Genomic DNA, 21,799 nt, shown 5'->3' with positions numbered 1-21,799 from the left:
TCCGAGCGGACTCAAATGATTTATTGACATGGATTTCTGGCCGGCAAATTTTCGACATCAAAAGTGGCGTCAAGTCTTCAATCCTTATCCGATTCGGACTAACTCGAGCTCATTTTATTGGTGTGACACTCCTCTAGCCAATGATGTCGTCTCTTTTGAATCAATGTATTTTGATGGAATATCGCCGGTACATATTCCGTTCCTCCGCGAGGCCCACCGCTGCGTGCGGCAGCCGGCCGTCACGCACCCGTGGCGCTTTTGTGGCCGACACGTTTCCACGGGAACGCTGACGCACGTGGCGAGCGGACAAACGGGAATGTCGTCGTCGTAAATGGGAACGGCGAAAGCGCCGATACAAAAGCGCTTGTTTATTTATTGATTGATTGATTAACACGGTTGTCACGGAGACAAACACCAAAGTCGACGCGTCCGGAGTAATTCGTCAGCCGGCCGCTGACTCGCCGAGCCGAGCCCGCTCGGAACATGCGGACTTCAGACCCGGAGAACACAAACAAACGCCTTCTTCATCCAAACCTTCTTCTTCTTCTCCTTCTCCCTCCTCTTCCTCTTCCTCTTCTTCTTCTGCTCGTCAACATTGTCCCTGATTATCCTTATTAAGTCATCTCGAGATCTTAATGACTCATTAGCAATCAATCCGAATCGTGTTTTTGTTTCGTGGGCTCATGCGCCGTCTCCTCGCTTGGTCATCTTCATTTTTTGTCCACATCCTGCTGGAACAAGAACAACAGCGTCAACCGGCACCCGTACGACCTGTCCTAATAATATCGACGGCGTCCGCCGAATGTGCGACACGTGACGTTGCGACATTTTCTTTTGTCACCTGTGACCTATCGCGACACGTCAGACCTGACACGTGACGTGCGGCGCGTTGTCGTGCGCCCGGAGACACGTGGTGAAGTGACCTTGCGGTTTGTACGATCACTTGTAGCGACGTGTGACGGCTCGACGCGACCTTTTAACACGCGGGGTGCCCGAGTGACGTGTGGCATGTCCCGGCGACACGTTTTGCTTTCTTGGAGCGCGGGAAAGTGACGTGAGGTGTTTCCTTGTGACGTCTTTGCCCTTTTCTGCGACGTGACGTGTCCTACTTTCTACGAGGACGCGCCACGTGTCGAACGGACGTGTCGCGTCCTCGTGACCCGTACGACCTGCCGAGCGTCCCCGGGGACGTCTCTTCGTGACGCGACGTGGCATGCGGCCGGTCCTAGTGACGGCACGCGACGTGCGCCGTGACTCACGTAGGCGGGGGCGGTTTTGGCGTTCCAGAATCGAGAGTGCGTGGTGTAGAGCGGGATGTCGTCGGGGGAGTTGTAGCGCCCCCTGTTGCAGCAACACCACAACATCTGACAGGAAGAAGAAGAAGACGCCGTAAGCGTAAGTGACCTCCTCCTCCTCATCATCATCATCGTCAGAGTTCTTATTTGCCAAATATGTCAAAAACACAAGGAATTTATCTCTGGTAGTTGGAGCTACTCTATCATCATCATCGTCACCATCATCACCATCATCATCATCATCATCATTACACATCCGTCTGTCCGCTTAATGCAGCGCTTCCCGTTGACGGGTCGCTTTTGGGCGAGCTGCAGCCTCTCCCGGCTGACCTTGGGAAAGGGGCGGGCTACACCCCGGACTGGTCGCGGGTCTATCTCCGGGCGCGCGTTCTCACTCGCATTCAGACCTTTAAACACATGCTACATGCTAACATGTTTTGGAAATGTTGGAGGAAGAAGCCACAAAAGCACAAGGCCAACATACGAACGGCACACAGGGAGGCCGGAGGCCAGATTCCGACCCAGAACCAAAGAGCTGTGAGGCAGACGCGCTAACCACGTAATCACCGTGCTGCCAATAATAAAATATAAATCCAATAAAAACGGAGGCGCTGACCGTGGCGACGAGCATCAGGAGGAGGAGCGTGAGGAGCACGGCGGCCAGAACCAGAAGAGCCATCCCCCAACCGGGAATGCCGCCGCCGCCGCCGCCGGCTGGTGGAGGAGCCTTACTCGCTGCGCCCCCCGTGGCGTTGCTCCATGTCGGCGTGACGGTTGTCACGTTGGCGGTCGTTGCCGTGGAGACAGGAAACGGGGTGTAGTGTGGGGTATTGTTTGCCCGCCGTCGTGTCGTCACGCCGACCGTCGCCGAGCCCCCGGTCGACCGCGCCGCGAGCGTTGTCGTGGAAGCCCCGCCCGTGATGATACAAGCTGCACACGTTGACAAACGGCAAACTTCACACACACACACACACAGTGTAGCGTGAACTTTGACCTGTGTGCTGACCTGTGATCCCCACGGCGAGCAGTCTTGTGGTCATCGTCCACATCCTTGCGCAGGGCGTGCGTCTGTGCAGGTGTGTGCGCGCGCGTGAGTACTCAGGTTTTTAAAGCCGTCGCCTGCACAGAGGCGGAGCCTGAGGGGCGGGTGGGGCCACACCCCCGTCACACCTGCAGGAACGGAGCGCTTCGCGGCGGACGGATGTGCACCTTCATGCGCATGCACACTTATAGATGTGTGCGTGTGTGCTGACACCACTCATTAGTGTGTTTGTGTGTGTGCGTGCGAGCTCACAAATCCGTGTGTGTGCTCAATAATGTGTGTTCACGTCACTTTTTTCACCGCTCTCGTGTGTGTGTGTGTGTTCACACCATTCATCCACGTGTTTGTGTGTGACAATGATGACAATCACCAGGTCGATATTTTTACTTTTTGTTTATTTGTGAATTGATTGAAGACAGAATTGATCATCAAAAATCATAGCGTTGTTCTGACGTGCGATTGGACGGAGAGCAATGACATCACAGGGTGGCGACGCCGTCGTCATCCTCAGTTGTAGGCATCTTTGTCGCTCCGCGATTGGCTGTCGGGCGCGTCCACCGGAAGCTCGGGGTCGAACTTAGGCTCCGCCCCCGGCCGGCCTAGGAAACAGAAGGAGGTCGGGGTGAGAAGTCGTCTCCGCGGCGACCCGTCGCGCGGAGACGACGCGACCGACCGTGCGGCTCGAGCGCCTTTGCCAGATCGTCCCAGAAAGAGCAGCTGCGATCGCGCGGGCCTCGCTTCTGGACGAGGGCGGGGCTTAGCTCCAGGAAGGTGGGAGGGGCCAGAGAGGGCAGGACCGGACGCCAGCGGGGAAGAGCGGTCGCCGGCCACGACGCTGACGGGTTTGGATCGCTGGCAGAAGAGAAAAACGCTCACATTGCAGACGGACGGGCGCTCGGTCGGTCGGTTCATTTCTTCGTGTTTGTCGGTTAGTCAGTGAAGTCGAGAGACAGACGGCGAAAGTTAGACAGCCTGCCCGTTTGTTCGTCAGTAAGTGAGAGAAGAAGGAAGGCAGGCACACAAACTGACAGTCAGTCTTTCAGGCTATCAGTTCGTCGGCCAGACAGACGGACAGACCGTGCGACAGTTAGCCGGTCGGCCTGTCTGTCCTCACCCGCTGGCGACAAAGTTGGCCACGTAGGTCATGGCGGCCAACGAGAGGCGGCGCTCGGCGGCGGTGAAACGGCGAGAGCCGATCGGCCGGTGAGGAGCCCCGAACACCAACTGCACGTCCAGCGGGACCGAAACGTCGGCCCTGCAAACAGGAAGTCGGCCTCGTCAGGACGGGAAGCGAGCCGGGCTCGGCGCGGCGCGGGGAACGCTCCGCACCTGCTGCTGCCGCCCGCCGGCAGGTGGTACATGAAGACGTTGGCGCCGCTCTTAGCGAAGTGGCGACCCATCCGCCGCGCGGGACACACGATGAACATGTCTCTGCAACACACGCAGTGCAAACACGGAAACGATATAACAGAGTTGGCATTCGTGTCATGTTTTTGCTTTTATTCCAATCTTTGACAAATATGATTTTGCTCATTTCAATTTTTTATGAAGGCGTGTTTTGGGAGTATATCAAAATAATCGGAGATGTTAAGTTGGCGTCGCGATGCCAAACAGTTCAGAGGTCGACGGTTCAAATCCGAGCTCTGGCCTTTTTGTGTGCAGTCGGCGGATTTTCTCGTGGTTGCGCTCGTTTCCTCCCGCATTGCAAAATTGTGCACATTAGGTTCATTCAAGACTCCAAAACTCATTTGCATGTCATGGGATAAGCAGTATGGCATTAAGGCTGCGCGATATTGGACAAAAATGGCATTTAAAAAAAAAAAAAAAAACATACTCGTGACATGTGAAGACCTCTCTATGTCGTTTACAGTAGTTTCAGTAGAAAATAAGTGACGCAAATAAAGTATACTGAGTCATTTGTCTACCAGCGCGCGAGTATTGAGGAGGTTTCAGTCCAGAATGTCTTTTCATGCTCAATTATACTACTACGATTCAATTTTTAAATTCATCTGCTTTTTTAAACACACTTAACGTATGACAACTTCAAATATTTATTTGAGACAACTTACATTTGCATGAAGAAGAAACTTTCAGCTTAAACCGAAAAGATTCTTCGCATGACGTAATAAAGGCGACTTGATTATTTTAAGACCACTTGAAATATTTCGGGTGACACGAAATCAAACATTTGCACGAGTCAAAAGTCAAAATTTCATCCAAGTTCATCCGACCTCAGTGATACAACACGCACACACGCACTGTTCTGACCTTGTGGCGTTGTCGAGTGCGCGTGAGAAAAGGTTGTATCCGGCGGGGGCGGAGCTATGGTCCAGCGAATAGAACCAGGCGGCCGCCTCCTTGAGCGGCGGACTCTCTGAGGCTCCGCCCAGCGAACGACTCAGCGCCTCGTAAAACGCCGCCTCGGCGCCGCCGCCCCCGGGCAGCGTGGCCGCAAAGTCCTAAGAACAAAACACGCGCGCGTGTATTCGTGTGTCTGCGCTCACGTGTTGCTATGATGCGCCGACACGCTGCGACCTCTGACCTTGACACCGCGCGCTCGTCCAATGATTCCGTCCTGCTGCGACGTTCCGAGTAGAAGGTCGACTCTGCGCAGAGACGCCGGCGCTTTGGCGTCTTCGCGGCGCGTGGGCGACCAGGATCGGAACGGCCCGCTGGCGGCCAGCAGCTGAAAACGCAGGAAGTCACGTGGCGAACGCCAACACGGACGCGGGCGGGACTCGTGAGCCGTACCTTGGTCTGGGCGGCGTTGAGCGTGTGCACGGGCGCCGCCCTGAGGCACGCCGCCATCCGCCGGTCGTTATCTGCGGCGCAGTCGAGCTCGGCGGCCAACGCCAGCGTCTGACGTCTGGCGGCGGACGGCGTTTGGAACAAAGACGGCGAGAACAGAGAGCCGCCCTGCACGGGGCACACATACAGGTACACACAAACACGTGTTAATAACACACAAAGAAATACACACACACACACACACACACAAAGAGCGCACGTCACATACAACTGACCATGAGCAGCATGCGTTGGAAAAGGGGCGTGTGATGCATGAGTCGCAAGCTGATGATGTCAGCGCCGCCACGCTCCGCCCCCACAGTCACTCTGCTCTTGTCTCCGCCCAGTGCTGAAATGTGGGCGTCGACCCAGACGAGCACCGCCTCCTGGTCCGACGCGCCCCAGTTGCCGCACGTGCCCGACGACGAGCCTGAACGCACGCGGAACAGATGCGGACACGGCATTCACGCGTGTGCGTGGGAATGCATACGCGTGTGTCGGCGCGTGCGTGTCGACCTGCGCAGAGGAAGCCGAGCGCGGCCGTCCTGTATCCGGCCGTCACCACGACGACGCTCCCGACCGCCGCGAGGGTGGAGCCGTCCAGGATGGCTTGACTGCGATCGGTCGACGGGTTGACGAAAAAGACCAGCACCGGCACGCGCCCCCTCTGACACGCACGCGCGGAAAGGTCAGCCGATGTCACGTGACCGCATTTGCATATTAGTTGCGAGGCTTCACCGTGGCGACGGGCTTGTAGACGTTGAGGTAGAGGCAGTCCTCGCTGGCGTCGGCTCGGCCCGGTTGGACGCAAGCGGACCTGAAGGACACGCGTGCGTCAGCCGTGTCGAGCGCGCATCGGGCACGCTCTCGCTTACCGCGCGTTGGTGGCGTCCCACGTCCCCGTCCAGTCCGGCGGCTGCGCGTCGCGAAAGCGGAGCGATCCGATCGGCGGGCGGGCGTACGGAACGCCGAGGAACTGAACCACCGTCTTCCTGTCAGTGCCCAGCGCCGTTTCCACGGCGACGCCCCGTAGGGTGCCGTGACCCGCGACGGTCACGTTCGTCACCGGCGGTGACGACGACAACGCTGACGACGAGATAACGCGGTGAACGCACGTTACTGACACACGCGTACGCTATACACGCACATATATGGATAACACGACACACAAACACCTGTGAAGTACACACATGTACAAAGAAACACGCAAGGAAATAATAGACAAGCTCACCTTTCCTCAGGTACACCTGAGGGGCGGGCTCTCTGAGCACCAGCCGGCAAGAGGTGGCGGGGCTCGGCGAGGCGGAGGCGGAGCTTAGGCCGCACGCGGCGGTGTCCGGGTAAAGGACGCAGCGGGTGGCCGACGGCAACTCGGCCAATGACACGGCAGCGCAAGACTCCGCCTCCTGGCAGACTGAAATGGGAAGTACAACAGTCAACAAAGGCGCGTGACCTCATTCAACATGGACGCTTTGGTACTACTGCCATGTGACACATGACCTGGGCTGGCTTCCAAATCACTCCCCTCGCCACTATATCGTCCGCTTGGGAGTATTCATCATGAGTATCGATTCATCGTTTCACCCCTGAAGTCAACGATGTAGTCCGCGATATAAAAATCCCGTTGTCGTGATTCAGGAGTATTAGATTCAATCGAGTGTCGTGATTGCGGAGTCAGGAACGATGAATGATTGCGAACGCTCGTTTTCCTCGTCACGACAGCGGGCTTTTTATGTCGTTGATTCTACGAAATCGAAATCTTTTGTGAACTATCTAGGTCCGCTATAGTCCACTACGTAAAAATCCCTTCATAATGATTAGGCCCGGGTTACCGTGGAGACACCAGTCTCTGGTCCGGACCGGGTCGGTGGCGATGTCGCGGCTGATGTGGATGACATCATAAGAAGGAGACGACGCGTCCAGCAGAAGCGACGACTCGGGCAGCACGCTCCACTCGTCCATGGACACTGATGCGCAACAACACAACTTACACCACAACAACTTGCGTACTGCAAAAATAGAGCGAAAGTCAAACTTATAATGGAACCTAACCTTATTTCTCTTCCCGCTCGCATACAGTGCAGACGCTTTTCCTGCTCACGCTCGCCTTTGCTTACATTTTCTTGGTGATAAGCTTGTTTTAGCCTTCTTTCTAGCAGCTGATCCAGAGTGAAGGCTTGCATGTTCCAAGCAGACCAGCAGAAGCTCATCCAGCAGACTTGACTATTGTAATGTTCTTCTGACTGGACTCCTCCAAAAGAGCATTGAACTGCTGCAGCTCGGGTTCTGACCGGAACATGTGACTCCAATTCTAAAGTGTCTACACTGGCTCCCAGTCAGCTTTAGAATAGACATTCAAGTTCGGCTACTGGTCTATCAATGACTGAATGGTTTCGGTCTTGAATACATGAAAGACATGTAAACGGATTATAAACCGAGGTTTGCCGACTCAGATCCGATAGTCCAAAGCAAACGTGGCTGCACACAAATGGAAAAGGTTGCCAACAGAAATCGGGTCCGCCCTAAGTGGGAACGTTTTGAAGTCCAGGTTAAAAACTAATTCTTTTTTTTTCTCACGATTGAGCATTTGAGAGTCACATTTCCACTTCCTCGCACTGGACGATTTCTAAGCATCTTTTTCGCTTTGTGTTTCAATGTTTTGAAGTTGTCTTTTATCTCTCTTAAATGCTTTTAGTCGCGTCGTAAAGCACCTCGTGTGCGAGATGCGCGCTAGAAACACGTTTGCTTTGCTTTGCTTTGCTAAGGTAGAAAATGGTCAGAGAAAGTGGCCGGACAGATTGAGTGTACTGGTACTGGCCGGTAATGACTTGTTAGGATAGTAACCAGTCCTGACTCCTAATGACTGGGATGACTGGCAGCGAGTGCAGTTGACTTGGCCGCCAACGGCAGTCAGTTTGTCATTAACTGGCGGCAACTGACGCCGACTCCGACTTGGCAGAGAACGGTGGCGACTTGGTGCGCACTGGTATTAACTTGACGTGGCAGTGACCGGCCGTGAGCGTACGCCAACCTGTGCGCCACGGGTCCATCTTACCGTTATTTTGCAAAGTCGGCAGACGGAAGGCAGGACACAAGGCTGGAGATGAAGTCCACCGATTCACTGAAAGCACACACACGGAACTTAGTGTGTGTGTGTGTGTGTGTGTGTGTGTGTGTGGGCGTGTGTGTCCTGTGTGTCTTACCAGGTTTTTGGTACCACCCAAAGGGTTGTGGCGCGGTGTGGACGTCATTTGGTGCACAATCTCCAACGGTCCAAGAGCTCTGCTGACCTTCAGCGCACGTTTGAATCCCGAGACTGATCAGAATCACACACGCAACACCCGTGCCACCTGCACACGCACACACACACACACACACACAGTTACGCGTGTGTTACATATGTGTTACGACACACGTCGCGTGCTACCATTTTTGGAGTCCGCGATGAAGCCGAAACCACGGCAACAAGCATCCTCATCGCAACGACGCTCACAATCCATGAACCTGCAAATACACACGTGAAATATGTGTGTGCACGTGTGTGTGCATAAAAAAATGTGTGTGTTTGTGGGTGTGTGTTACCCGTCAGGCAGCGGTGTGTTTGCCTTCACGTTAACTCGATTGCGCACCGAATAAGAGACCATCTTTTTGAAGGAAACTCGCTCATAGAAGTTCTTCACCGGACCCCCGAGGTCCACTACACGTAGGAGCAGGTACACACGCACACGCACACACACACACACAGAGCTGGTGTGTGAACACATCACGCATGACATATGACATGAGCGTACCATTCTTGCTGAAGGCATTGTTGGGCTTCCTGTCCAGCAGGGGGCGACAGGGGCCCCTGAGCGGCGTGTCGTAGGCGCCGCACACGCGACTGTCAGGAAACAGGAAGCACTTGAAGAAATCGGACGAGTTGGCGTCGGTCAGCTGCGCCACCGAGCAGCCGGGCTCGCCCTCGCAGCCTAACGCAAAAACACAAGGTTTGTGTTTGCGGGCTGTGTGTGTGTGTGTGCGTGCGTGCGTGCAGGTGTGCGTGGGCACACACGTGTGAGGCACCACAGCAAAGCATTCTGGGAAGTGAAGATCTTCTTGTTGAGCAAGAAGGACAGCGCAGGAAGTGACCTCTCGCTGTCCACCGACACGTCGTCTTCTGACAGCGACGCGAACTTCGTCAGCACCGAACCTGGACACACGCACTCACGTTATGCACAAACATATACACGCGTACACACTAATACACACACATGCAGACACACGCCCAAGCGCGCGCGCACACACACACACACACACTCTAAATACTTGAAGTTACAAACCATCAAGCGGCGGAGTCGAGTCAGCAGCAACTGCGCAGGAAGCAGCGTCTGATTGGTCTGCAGAAAGAGGAGAAAGGTCACATGACATCACGTCGTCGCACGGTGCGAGGACAACGTGGCACTCTACCCGTCTTCAGGTAGACAGCTTGGAAGTCAACGATGGATGCCTGGTAGTCCTTCTTGTCCCCACTGGAGGCAGGAAGCGCCGACTCAGCTGTTGGCAACACGTCACACTTTTGTGTGCCTGTATGTGCGTGTGTGTGTGTGTGTGTATATACATATACATTTATTTATATGTATATGTACAGCTATAGATGTATAGACTCAACTCTTTGAAAATGTAATTTTTGCTATACAGAATGTAGATTACGCGCAGTTGTTTGTGAATATTTCTCACTGATGGTGAATTGTTGTCCTCCAAAGTCAAACAGGAAATGACGCTGGTGCTTGTTGTAAGCGAGCCCCGCCCCACAAACGCGATTGGCGGCGCTCCGTCCAATCACGTCCCAGTCGCGCTGGCCGCACGTCAGCACGGGTGGCGCTCTCAGCCAACCGCAGAGCAGAGAACCTGAGGGGGCGGGGCAAAGAGGCTCAGGTGGACGTCGCGTCTCCGTGGAAACACACAGCGCAAGACAACACCACCGGACTGCAACGCAAGCGCACAAAAACAACAACACGATACAGCCGCACAACAACTGCAGCTCATGACAACACGAACAGACCACAGGGACACAAGCACCGAACAAAACATACACACAACAACAACACGAATACACAACCACTCAAAAGCACAACCGCATAACACAACAAGTACACTGTAACATAAGTACGAGCACAAAAGAACTCAACAACTCAAGTACACAAGCACACAACACATTCAACAACAACACAAATATACAGCCGGTCAAAAACACAACAACACAAGCACGCAACACAACAACCTCGGAAGCTCACAACAAGACACACATCACACACACTTGATGTCGTACCGCCGTTCAGGCTGTTGCGGTTGAGTATGAAGCCGTGGCAACAGTCGTCACGACGACAGCCCAGCTCACAGAAGCGACGGGCGTCGGCCAGCGACGCGTCAGCGAATACCGACGTCCGAAACACGCCAGACTCCGCCTTCGACATCGATGACCTCAAGAAGTCAGAAGTAGACTCCGCCCCTAAAACACACCTGACTGTGTAAAAACACGCACGTGCATGCTGCCTGGTTGCCATGGTTACTCACCAATCTTCCTGATGACCAGCATATCGGAGGCCCCGCCCCTCACCTTCACAAAGCACCTCAACCAATCAAAGAGCTCGGCCTGACTGTTACCCAGAAACCCTTTCACCTACACACGCGCGCACACGCTCAGTGTTTGGTGTGTATGAGTGTGTGCGTTCGTGCATGTGTGTGCGTACCTGCTCCGAAGTGTTGCAGCGTGTGTTCAAAGTGTGTGTGCTGTACACTTCACACTGGCTGCTGGACAGCGTCACATGGTGGCAGGATGCGTCCATTGCACATGCTGCAGAACAAACACAACACAAACACACACGTGATTACACGACTGTACAACAATGCAACAACTGCTATTTGTACAAACAGTGTGTGTGTGTGTGTGTGTGTGTGTGTGCGCGCGCGCGTTACCTTCAGCACATGTTCTGAGGTCAGAGGTCATGCTTTGCAGGACTTGTGTGTCTTCAGCTCCGAAGGTGACCTCTGACTTGGGGACAGCCTGAAACCTGCTGAGAACTACACAAACAAAGACGATTTTGATTTGAAACAACCAATTGTGAATTGATCCAATCCATCGGCCAAAATCCAATCAGATTACTTTTGAACAACTGGGACAAAGTAAATCCTCCCTCCGATTGGTTGTTTGTTTATTACCTGAGCATTCGTCATCAGTGAGGGGCGTGTCACTTGTGGTCCAGTTAAGCTCCGCCCCCTCGCCGGTAAAGCAGCGCCACGTGCCAGACAGGAAGTCAGCCTGAGCCGGCAGGAAGTCGCCGCCGTCAGAGCACCGGAGGCCACGCCTCTGACAGTCTGTCTCACCTACACACACACACACACACACACACACAAGCACGCACAGAATGAGTTATCGTATGATGGTGTCAGTCCTGCAGATGATTGACAGCTCACATTGATTGACGGCGAAGGCTCCGGGAGAGGAGGAGCCTCTGGGACACTGGTTGCAGAAGTCCCGCCCCTCTGTGTCCTGATAGGTTCCCTCTGGACACAGAAGACACGCCCCCTCGGCGGAGTAGCTGCCAGCGGGGCAAACAACTGCGCACAAAGATGATGTCATCAGATATTGTCGTGATTCGACTCGTCGTGAACGAGTTTGCCATTCCGAGCCAAACCGTTAGTTAGTGGGACTCTGTTGGCTATTACGTAGATGCGATTCGATGAACCGTTTCAGGCCAAGTACAGTCGACGATGTAGTCTACGACATAAAAATCACTATCTCGTGATTCCAGAGTAAGGAATGAGTCCGAGCTTCCCCAACCCAGCGAGTTAATGAGACGTCGTTGCCTCGTTCAGCTGTTCTTCGATTATTCGTTCCCGCCCTAACGTCAACTAGATATAGTCCATATATGTACAGGAAGTCCTCGATTTACGAACGAGTCCCGTTCCTACGCTGGCGACGTAACACGAATTTCCGCGCAAGTCGGATTTCACGGTTAAAGTCGAAATTGACCTCGAGATGCTTCTGTTCCGGGTATTGGCCCACGTGATTGTGACAGCGAGCTCGGCGCGTGCGTCGACGGGTGAGTGAGACGGGACTGCGAAGGAGGGAGGGTCGCGATTCGCGGAGGACCCGTTGACGTCGAATGTGCAGAGGCGCTAACGATGCCGTTCGAGCGGCACATCGGCGCTTCGTGCCTTTATTGTCGCCGCCGCTCGGCTCGGCCGTGCGACGAGAGAAGGGAGTTGACCCCTGCGTCTCCCGACCGCGGTCAAGGTTAACGCTTCGTAGAAAGAAACTCAAATACATTCAAATAAAAAAAGAAGATGCTGTACTTCCCATGACTGCTGAGAGTGTGAAAAAAGGCAAAGATGCTCCCGCCGCCGCACAAACACAGACGAGCGCTACGCGCTAGCTAAGCAGAAACACGACGGTGCTGGGGACAAAAATGGCGGACGAGGCGTCGAAACGTCGTAGGTCGAGTGCGTCGGAACACGTAGTCGGAATCATTCACTCATTCCCGGCTCCTGAAACACTAAATACGCATCAAAAAGTGAAATACAACTGAATAAATGGTGAAAAATTCTGTGTTTTTGGTGGATTTTTTGAGCGCTAAATATAAACAAAATATTAAATAAATATAAATATAAACAAAAAGATATTTTTAAATCCCTGCTGTGGTCACGGAGTAGAGAATGAGCGACCGATTCTGAACACATCCGTGATGTCGTCACACGACACGACGATGTCGTCGTCGAACTCACCGCAGCCTTCGCCGTCGTCGCTCAGGCGGTAACCACGGGAACAGCCCACCCGGGGCGCCGTCATGGAGACCAGCTGAGGTCGTGAGGCGACGTCGATGCGCTGAGTCAGCAGACGCTCAAAACGCTCCAAAAGACGCGAGACGTTCAGGAAGGCCGCTAGCGCAACGGAAATCGTGGCGTGACGTCACAGGAAATGACATCACGCCACACACGCGTCTCGCAGACGTCGACTCACCGATGTCGTGGAGGTCAGGCAGTTCAGAGGTCGGGAGGTCAGACATGAAGGCGGTCCAGCTGACTGTCACGCTCAACGACGTGTCGCCGTGACAACGCACTCGCAATGAGGACTCATCGCATAGAGACACGCTGCGCCCCGACGCGGGGAGCTATACACGCACACGCATACAGACATGCACGCACACACACGTGCACACACAAACACGGTGTTATTCACTGTGTGGTTGTCGCGTTTGTGTGCGTGTGATGTCACCTGACCTGAGTCACATGGCCAATAGGAAGCACTCTTCATTCATTCCTTTCGTGTGTGAGCGTGTCTACATGTTTGTGTTTGTGTGTGTGTGTGTGTGTGTGTGTGTGCGAGATGAGACCTGAGCTGAGCAGAGCCCCCTGCTGGTCATGTCGTGCAACAGCTGGGAACGTATCGCTTGAGGGTTCAAACACGGCGCCGCCAACGACCAATTTTGAGACGCCCACAGACGCTGAGGAGGCGTCATCACTACACACACACACAATGAGTACGACACGCACGTGAGGACTGTTCTGGAAAACACTCGGTCAGGTTCAAAGGTCGTACTCTGGCAGGCTCCGGGCAAAGGTCGGAGGTCGCCTTCCCACCGGCGAGCGGCCGTGTCGCACGTGAAGCCGCGGACAGCAAGCGAGTTGCGGTAACCGCGGTGACACACGAGATCACAGGTCTGGCGGCCGTTTTGCGCGGGGCGGCAAACGAGGGCGCCGCGGGCGACGGCGGCGGCGGGACAAACGCCGGGACCTGGAGATGCGAGATGCACTTCCTATCAGGTCCAACAGGTGGTGCTGGCCTCAATGTACACTTGGATTCATTTAGCACAATGCTAATTAGACGCTAGCACATTTGCTAATCACGGCTTCACATGTCCACGAGAGGGTGCTAGAATTCGACTCGGCACAATGCTAATTAGGTAAACAACACTGCCGATGTCATCCGATCGGCTGACGTGAGACTTCAGTTCAGGGAGCACTCACGGTCACAAGACGGCGGGCGTCCCGTCACGCCGAGTTGCCGGGTAGCCTCCACTTCCTGTCCATCCTCAGACACGCACCAACAGGAAGCGACGTCACACTGAAGCGGGACGAAGGAGCCGTCGGGACGGCACTGGAGACCCTGAAGCTCACACCGGCTGGGACCTGAACGCGACACACAAAAACAGTTGATTTCTTGACATTGAACTCACTCGTTAGAAACAAATGTTGCTTTTTTGTGGGGGGAGGCTGGAATGGATTCATGAGCTTTCACCCGTCTCGCGCTTTTCTACCCTCAAGATCCACAAAGCGCTTTTTGTGCTGTCTCCTGATGACGCAGCATCAGGAGCCACCGGAGGTTCAGTATCTCGCTCAAGGACACTTGGGCCGAAGGTCGAACCCGCAACCCTGGGGTTGGGAGGCGACCGCTCTACCGCCTGAGCCGTGCTGCCCCACACCTGCTATAATGCCACACCTGTCTGGTGCGTGCGCGCGTGCGTGCGTGCGTGCGTGCGTGCGTACACGTGAGCCGTCCATCCGCGCCCGTGACGGCGTTCCGCAGTCTCTCTCCGCTCACAGGGTGGACGCACCAGCCCGCGGCGCCCCCTGTCTGCAGCACGGAGAAGCCCCCATCCTGACACACAATCACACGAACACTTCCTGTCACATGGTTCCGCTCTAGCCAATAGGCAGCCATCTTTCATTCTGTCCTTTCTGTTGAGGCTCTCCTTTGTCATTACCCACAATGCAACTCCAAAGAACACTTTGGACAAGTGCTTGTGTGTGTGTGTGTGTGCGTGCTAACCTTGTCACACTGCGGGCGGTACCCGGAGGGAGTGGCTGTGCTGTCAGAGGCTTTCATCCAACCAGAGAGCAGCGAGTGACTCTGAGCTCTCTCACAGCGTGTGAGACCTGCACCACAAACACACACACACACACACATTTGTATACCGTTGTGTGTGTGTGTGCGCGCGCGCATGCACACTTGTGTGTATTGTACGTGCGCTTACATTTGAGCAGAGGTAGTGAACGGCTGCTGAGAGATTCAGGAACATACTCGCCATCTTCATCAACACACCAACACTGACCTGAACACACGTCCAAATACGTGAATGTGTGTGCGCGCGTGGGTGCGTGCGCGCGTGCGCGGGTAACCTGTGCTGTGGTAACACTGCGTGGGCCGCCATTCCCCGTTGTTGTCACACTGCGGACTGAACGGCCGATAAGAGAGACGTCCTTCAGGCTGCAACGTCCGCACCGCTGAAAAACAGCCAGGAGAGATGTTCTTGAGAGCACCGAATGAAATCGCCGTCGAGTCCGTCGCCTTGATAGAATTGAATTGTTGTCTATGTCTTGAAGCGCAACTTAAAGTGGAGCTCCAGCGGGGTTTTGAAGCACTTTTGGGGCCGCGCGTTGCCAAAAAGCGCATTCCAGCGCGTGTGAAGAACGAGGACGGGTTCCCCCGTTTGGCCGAGTGGAGCGAGCCCACCCGAGATGTCCGTTGTCGTGCACATAAATTAAAAGGTCCACAAAAAACAGATTTGGCTCTTCGAGTACCATTGCAATCAAAAATGCGAGAAGTAAAAAGCATATTTAATATCATTGGAAGCCTCTGTACAATTTCAAACGTTAACAGTGGGGAAAAAAACTGCACTTGTTTTGAAATTGCTTCGGTGTGCTGTCCGACACAGATCCCGCTGTTGAACGGTCAACTCGAACTCGATTTGATGAAGACGCGATCGGCGTGTCACGCGTAGGAGGGCGGGACTCACTGGAGTAGGCGGCCAATCGCAGCGCCGCTTTGGAGCGGCTCAGCAGCCGATCGGAGAGGCGCGAGGCCTCCTCCGATTGGGCCGCCCGCAGCTCCCCCGGGGTCAGACGCAGACCCTCGGCCAATAGGAAAGCGTATCCGGCGGGGAGGTGGGAGGAGTTGGAGAGCGCCACGATGTTGCTCACTTCCTGTCTGAAGGCCGTCACTTCCTGAAACGCCCGCGAGCACTCACCTGCGTGTGAGCAGGACGGGAAGTCAACAATACTTTCAAAGTCATACAATCGTCAACGCTTCGCTTTCTGACCTGAGGAGGAGCGAGGCTGCTGAGGGTTTACGCCCGGACCTGGAAGACGAGAGGAAGAGGCGGGGAGAAAAAGCGAAAAGAGGATGAAGAAGAGACAGAAAAGGAAGTGAAAGGAGAAAGAATTGGTGGGAGGAGGATGGGAAGGAAGAAGAGCAGAAAGAGTCGAAGAACAACGACTTGACGCTGGCTAAATGTGTCTCCGACTTACAGGCGAGGGCGCCCCCTGGTGACGGGGTAGTGATCGGCGCCCCCTGTTGGTCAACACAGAAGCACGTCGAGTGTCCGCACTGCAGCGGGAGAAAGCGCCCGTCGTCGGCGCACGCCGGAACGTGCACCTCGGCCCCCGCCGCCATCTTGTCTTTCACGTCGAGGGCGGCCGCCCTCGCCCTCTCGCACCGCGACGGGCATCGAGGCCGGCCGCCGGCCGTCCGCGTGCCCGCCGCCTCTCGGCCTCGCGGGGTCACGCACCAGCACTCGCCGCCCTGGCACTGAACCTCCCGGAAGGACCCGTCGGGCATACAGCTGGGAACGAAGACGGACGGCGGGGCGTCTTCGCCGCCGGCGGCGCAGGAACGCAACACAGGCGTCAGCACCTGGAAGACGGCGCCGCCACGTTACGATGGAGGCGGATCTACTGAAGGTGACCACACGGATACCTCGCCACATTAGCATCATCAGTGGTTTTAACCACAACATTTCATGAACTACAACTCCACCTTTCATGTTGTCATTGCCGATAGACTCGCCCATAAGGGGGTCTATACTACAGGCACACCACAAGGATGCGTCCTCAGTCCCAAGCCTCTACAACCACAAAGCTAACTGTGTCTAAGACTGGTTTGAATCTTGAATTTCCCATTAGCATTAACATTAGCATGATTATTTACCATCTAGCAGTAACTTTAGCACGATTACCAGTTTTTTAGCATTGACCTTTACCTTTGGCATTAACATTGGTATTAGCATTACCATGAACATTTTACATTTAGAATTTTATATCTCACATTAATTTTAGAATTAGCATGATCATTGAGCATCCAACATCAACAGTAACTCTAGCATTTAAAAAACGCATTGGTGAGCATTTCATTAGCATTTAGCATTCAACGTTAATATTAAACCTAGCATTATCGTTGCTGACAGTAACAGCAGCAACTGTAGAATTAACAGTGGCAAAGGCATTAGCATTTCAAATTAACATGTAGCATTGAAAATGTTTCATGTAACATTACCATTAACCTTCATTTTAGTATTAGCATCAGCGCTTGCATTCCACATTCCATCAAGTTGTGCGTGTTTTGTCGTATTTGTAATTCGCGCGCACCTGCCGCAAGGAGGCGGACCCCGAGCCGCCCGTCAGGGCGAGCCGGAGGCCGGCCAGGAAGTCCTGGTCCTCCAGGGCACGGCTGACGGCGAGGACCAGCTTCTGATGCCGGCGGGGGCGGTCGGCGGCGTCCACGCGCACGACACCCCGCGTTCCCACCGCACCGCTGAGGTTGAAGCTGGCCGCGTTCTTCAGGAACTTTCCGCCAAAGAGAAATTCCTGCAGACGGCGAGCGGTCGGGCCGGCCAGAGCCTCCGAAGCCCCGCCCGCCGAGGGGAAGAGCCCGTGCAGGACCTCCGCCATGACGGACAGGAAGGACGGTGGGTCCGCCTCCGCGGGAAGGAGAGCCTCGATCGGTCGCAGGAGGGCTCGACAGGAAGCCCAGCGTCCCTCGGACGAGGCGGCGGGAAGACGGGCTTCGAGAGGGCCCGAGAACAAGCGAGAGAGCGCCGCGCGACGAAGCGAGCCGCAGTCCTCGGACACGTCGCCTCCTTCGCAGACAACAAGAAGAAGAAACGTCACTTTTGTCGTCGTTCACCGCATTTCCATCCGCCCGTTCCTTTCCTATGGACTCCGTCCTCATTCGAGTCACGGATGTCACGATCTATCCCGGCAGTACGCCCTGGACCGCTCGCCCGCCAATGGCCGGGCACGTACACCGGAGCCAAACAAGCGCACTAAAAATCCCTCGATGAAGCTAAAATGAGAAGGCGGCTTCGGAATGTGGGAGGAAAAACCCACTTAAGACGGAGGACGACCCAAACGCCGCCTCGGGTTGGAACGGTCGGCTCCAGCAGCGTTGAGCAGTTCCGAATCCACGTGGCCAGACACTCACCGCAAACCAGGAAGTCTCCGTGCTGCCGCGTCCCAGGAAGCTCCGCCCCCGTGGGGTCCACGCACCAACACTGCCCCCCCCGCCGGCACTGCACGGAGGAGAAGGCGCCGTCCTCCTCGCAGGACGGTACGAAAACGCCGGACGTGGCCGTCGCCGTCCTCCGCTCGTCCTCGCACGCCGACGGACCTGCCGGGATCGAAGCATCGCTCGGAAAGTCTGCCGAGACGAGGTTCGTCTCTGACTGACTTACATCGGAATCGTCCGCCGACGGCGAGGCGGACGCCCAGCGTCCTCCTGTGAAGAACTTTGAACACGGTCGACTCGGCGAAGGATCGAGCGACGCCGACGCCGGAGAAGGCGGAGTCGTACACGTCGGACAACAGCAGCTCCACACCTGCGGCGAAACGTCAACAAATCTCAATATCGTCATCGTCGGAGGGGCGGGGCGGGGCGGGGGGCGGGGGCTACCTGTGGCGGCCATCTCGCGCCCCCTGCTGTCAGAGCAGAAGCAGTAGGCGGAAACCAGCGGGAAGAACTTCCGAAAAGATCGGAACGTGGAAAAGGCTTCTGGAAAGCTGCAACAAATGAGGCGGACGAGTGTGATGAGCGCGTTTGGCGTTCGGTGTGCGTGGCGTGCGCCTTACGTGTTGAAGGCGCGCAGCACGTCCAGCTCTCGCCCGTCCGTCACGTTGACGAGCCGACACTGAACGGGAAGGAAGTCGCCGTCTTCGGAACACTGCGGCAGCGAAGACCGAGACGACGAGGACGAGGACGAGGACGAGACGGCCGCGTGAAGGAGACGACGAGCGAGCGCCGAGCAGCTGCCGGGACCTGCGGTGGGCGGGGCCAAAGGCGTCAGGTGCGCACGCGTGCGTTTCTGCGTCGGCAAACAAACGTGGCACCGACGGCGGCCGAAAAGCGAGGCCTCGGCGCGGTGCCGCAAAGTTCCAGAAAAGTCTCCAAAGAGGCCGTCGGCCCCAGACTGAGCGGCGCGGGCTTCAATTTCCGCTTTTGTTTGAACTCGCTCCCTACGTGGCGTGGTGGCCATTTTATGTGTTGGCTTGGTACCCGCCATCAAACTTTGTTCGGTCCGCACGCGAGGACACACTTTGTCCTCTTTTAAGCCAGGACTTAAATAACAGTTTCAGTTAAATAACATTCAGGCGACGTCACTCAAAACAAATCCGTGTGTCAGCACCAAACAATCGCGAGTGAGTCCGACACGCGCTTCGAACGAGGAAACCTACACGATGACCTCGGGTGTCACGTGTTGCTTTTTTTGTTTCCCTTTTTTCCAGGCTGCCCGAGGAGGAAACGAGTGCTGATGTTGCTCTTGTTTATGGATGTTCATTCATTGTTATTTCGTGCACTTTTCTGATCTGTAAATATAGTTTCTTAACCTCACTTCTGAGACTTCATTCCAAACTCGGAATTAGGTGGTTATTATTCAAAGTATTATTCAGTATCGGTTTAGGGATTTTCCAACACACACGGGGTAAGTGAACGCAGCACTTGGCGCGCGCGCGCGCGCGCGCGTGTGTTCGCGTGCACGTACAGCTGTGCGCCTTCCCGGTCTGCCTGGTCCCGTACAGCTCCGTGCCGTCCTGGTCCACACACCAACACTGCCCCCTGCTGGAGTCGCACTGCACCGGCAGGAAGTGACCCGATGGCGAGCATCGCAGGGTCGACTGAAGGTGGCACGGCGACGCGCCTGTTGCCATAGTGACAGAGACACGCGCAACGTTCAGCCTTGGCCGTCGGCTGGCGAGCAAGTCACGCGACCATCAGTCTTACACTGTGGAACGGATCCGTTGGTTCGAGTCCCAGCCACTTCCTGTCCTTCCGCGTCCACGCACCAACACCGCTGGCCCCGCCCACTGCACTGTACAGGTCTAAACGCACGCACACTTTAAACATACATTTCATGACATTTATCCAGTGAACCTATAGAAACGTATAGAACGATCAATCAATAATCACTACAGTTTTCGATTCATTTGAACATTGATTCGATTGACCGCTGCACCTCCCGTATAATTACTGTACATATTCTAGTATTCATTTGTTGGGTGTGCGTTGAAGGGGCGTCGCCGAAGTCGTGAGTTGTGGCCCACAGCAGCCCCCGGCGAGCGTCGCCAGTTTGTATCGCGTGTACGCGAGCGCCTCGGCGAGTGCGGCTCTCCCGCCGTCACGTACCGAAAGCGTCCGTCTCGTGCGCATTGCGGCCCGTGGTCCCGTGGCTCGGCTCCGTCCCTCAGCGCCTCGCACGCCGTCGCCGTCGAGTCCAGCTGATACTCTGAACAACAGCAACGATGAAAACGACGACAACGATGATGTCGTCATCGGCAGTCGGAGAAAGTACGGCGATGACTGTTCAAATGTACGGCGTAAAAGTATCGTTGTCCCCGAAATTAATACTCGAGTTAAGTACAGATGCGTGAAAAATGTAATTAACCCTTACACGCTACTCTTCGCCTCCCACCGTCCCGCGAGAATGCGCGGATGCCGTCGGTCACGTGACCCGCCAGATCCCCGCCGGCGCATCTCAAATCCCTTTCACCCTGACCGAGAACTCGTACTCGTGAGGCTCACCTGAAGGCCCGGCACCGAGTGTCGCCCAGCGGCACATCGCCAGCGCCAAGGCGACGCCCAGCGGTCTCGCCATCCCGCTCGTCTCCGTGGCGACGGAGCCGCCGAGGCCGCCTTTTAAGGTCTGACGAGCGCCGAGTCAGCGCGGTCCTCGTGCGTCCGTCCCAGCGGCACCGAGGGTCGGCCGGAGGGTCGAGGGCCGGCTCGGGATTGGATGAGAGCGTTTGAAGAGGAGGATGAGGAGTTCCGCAGGCGAGCACGTGGAACCTGTTTGTTCAGGCCACTCGGGTCAAATTTGGTTTTTGGAGAACGGTGCACTTTCTGCATTTTTTTTTGCTATTTTGACCTTTTCCGTTTTGCGCCGGCGAACGCTCAAAACGGAAAACATTTGTGCGCCGGCGCCCCGAGATGCTGATACCGAATTGAAGCGCCGTAGCGACAACATCGGATTGGGCCAAAAATGGAACATCCGCATACGCGTAGCGTTCACAGCGGCGGGCCATTTTTACGTAAACGCTGCCACGAGTTGATTTTGTGGCACGTCGTTTTTTCCTTGTGCTAAGAAATTCTGCGCGAGAGCCCGAACAATGGCTTTTCATCGTCCCCGCATGTAGCCTGTTATCATTTTTACGACTTCGTTTGGAGACACCGCGGCAAGAAGTCGGAACTTGGAAGTCTTCGGTTCAAAGTTCACCTCTCCCCTCTGACGGAATCTTCGGGAAGGCGAGCTCGGCGGTTAGCTCGTTGGCAAACTTCCTGTTTGGATGAGGTTAAAAGGAAGCGAAGTGTTGGCGAGCACTTGTCGTAGCACGCGCCAAAGAGGAAGTCAGCGGGACGCAACAGGAAATG

At 55.3% G+C, this 21,799-nt stretch overlaps 1 protein-coding gene across 6 annotated transcripts; it reads right to left on the bottom strand.

Annotated features, from left to right (window-relative positions):
• Positions 1-2,717: 2,717 nt before the first annotated feature.
• tg (thyroglobulin) lies at positions 2,718-21,755 on the bottom strand. 6 transcript variants are annotated; one of them, XM_061675359.1, is made up of 49 exons: positions 20,954-21,755; positions 20,558-20,657; positions 20,156-20,253; positions 19,917-20,072; positions 19,006-19,192; positions 18,830-18,936; positions 18,612-18,755; positions 18,362-18,547; positions 17,527-18,017; positions 16,411-16,795; positions 16,203-16,241; positions 15,900-16,130; positions 15,283-15,387; positions 15,138-15,215; positions 14,933-15,039; positions 14,650-14,761; positions 14,131-14,292; positions 13,703-13,897; positions 13,497-13,624; positions 13,124-13,274; positions 12,889-13,044; positions 11,578-11,721; positions 11,323-11,487; positions 11,080-11,184; positions 10,854-10,957; positions 10,678-10,783; positions 10,433-10,612; positions 9,841-10,011; positions 9,571-9,657; positions 9,444-9,500; positions 9,176-9,313; positions 8,916-9,092; positions 8,707-8,821; positions 8,552-8,628; positions 8,328-8,474; positions 8,180-8,245; positions 6,957-7,091; positions 6,356-6,538; positions 6,000-6,210; positions 5,863-5,941; positions 5,641-5,791; positions 5,361-5,554; positions 5,089-5,253; positions 4,880-5,023; positions 4,606-4,796; positions 3,667-3,768; positions 3,452-3,592; positions 3,011-3,189; positions 2,718-2,936 (listed from the first exon to the last, which is right to left on the bottom strand). In XM_061675359.1, the coding sequence occupies exons 1-49, from the start codon at positions 21,024-21,026 to the stop codon at positions 2,845-2,847; spliced, it is 7,197 nt and encodes a 2,398-aa protein (XP_061531343.1). In that variant the 5' UTR covers positions 21,027-21,755; the 3' UTR covers positions 2,718-2,844. The 6 variants fall into 6 exon arrangements, with proteins under 6 accessions (XP_061531343.1, XP_061531344.1, XP_061531347.1 ...); XM_061675360.1 differs by lacking the exon at positions 12,889-13,044; XM_061675361.1 differs by lacking the exon at positions 2,718-2,936 and having other exon boundaries at positions 3,096-3,309.
• Between the last annotated feature and the right edge of the window lie 44 nt (positions 21,756-21,799).

The sequence above is a fragment of the Phycodurus eques genome, chromosome 4 (assembly GCF_024500275.1).
Source record: "Phycodurus eques isolate BA_2022a chromosome 4, UOR_Pequ_1.1, whole genome shotgun sequence".
NCBI lineage: Eukaryota > Metazoa > Chordata > Actinopteri > Syngnathiformes > Syngnathidae > Phycodurus > Phycodurus eques.
This window is presented reverse-complemented; position numbering and strand designations above follow the sequence as displayed.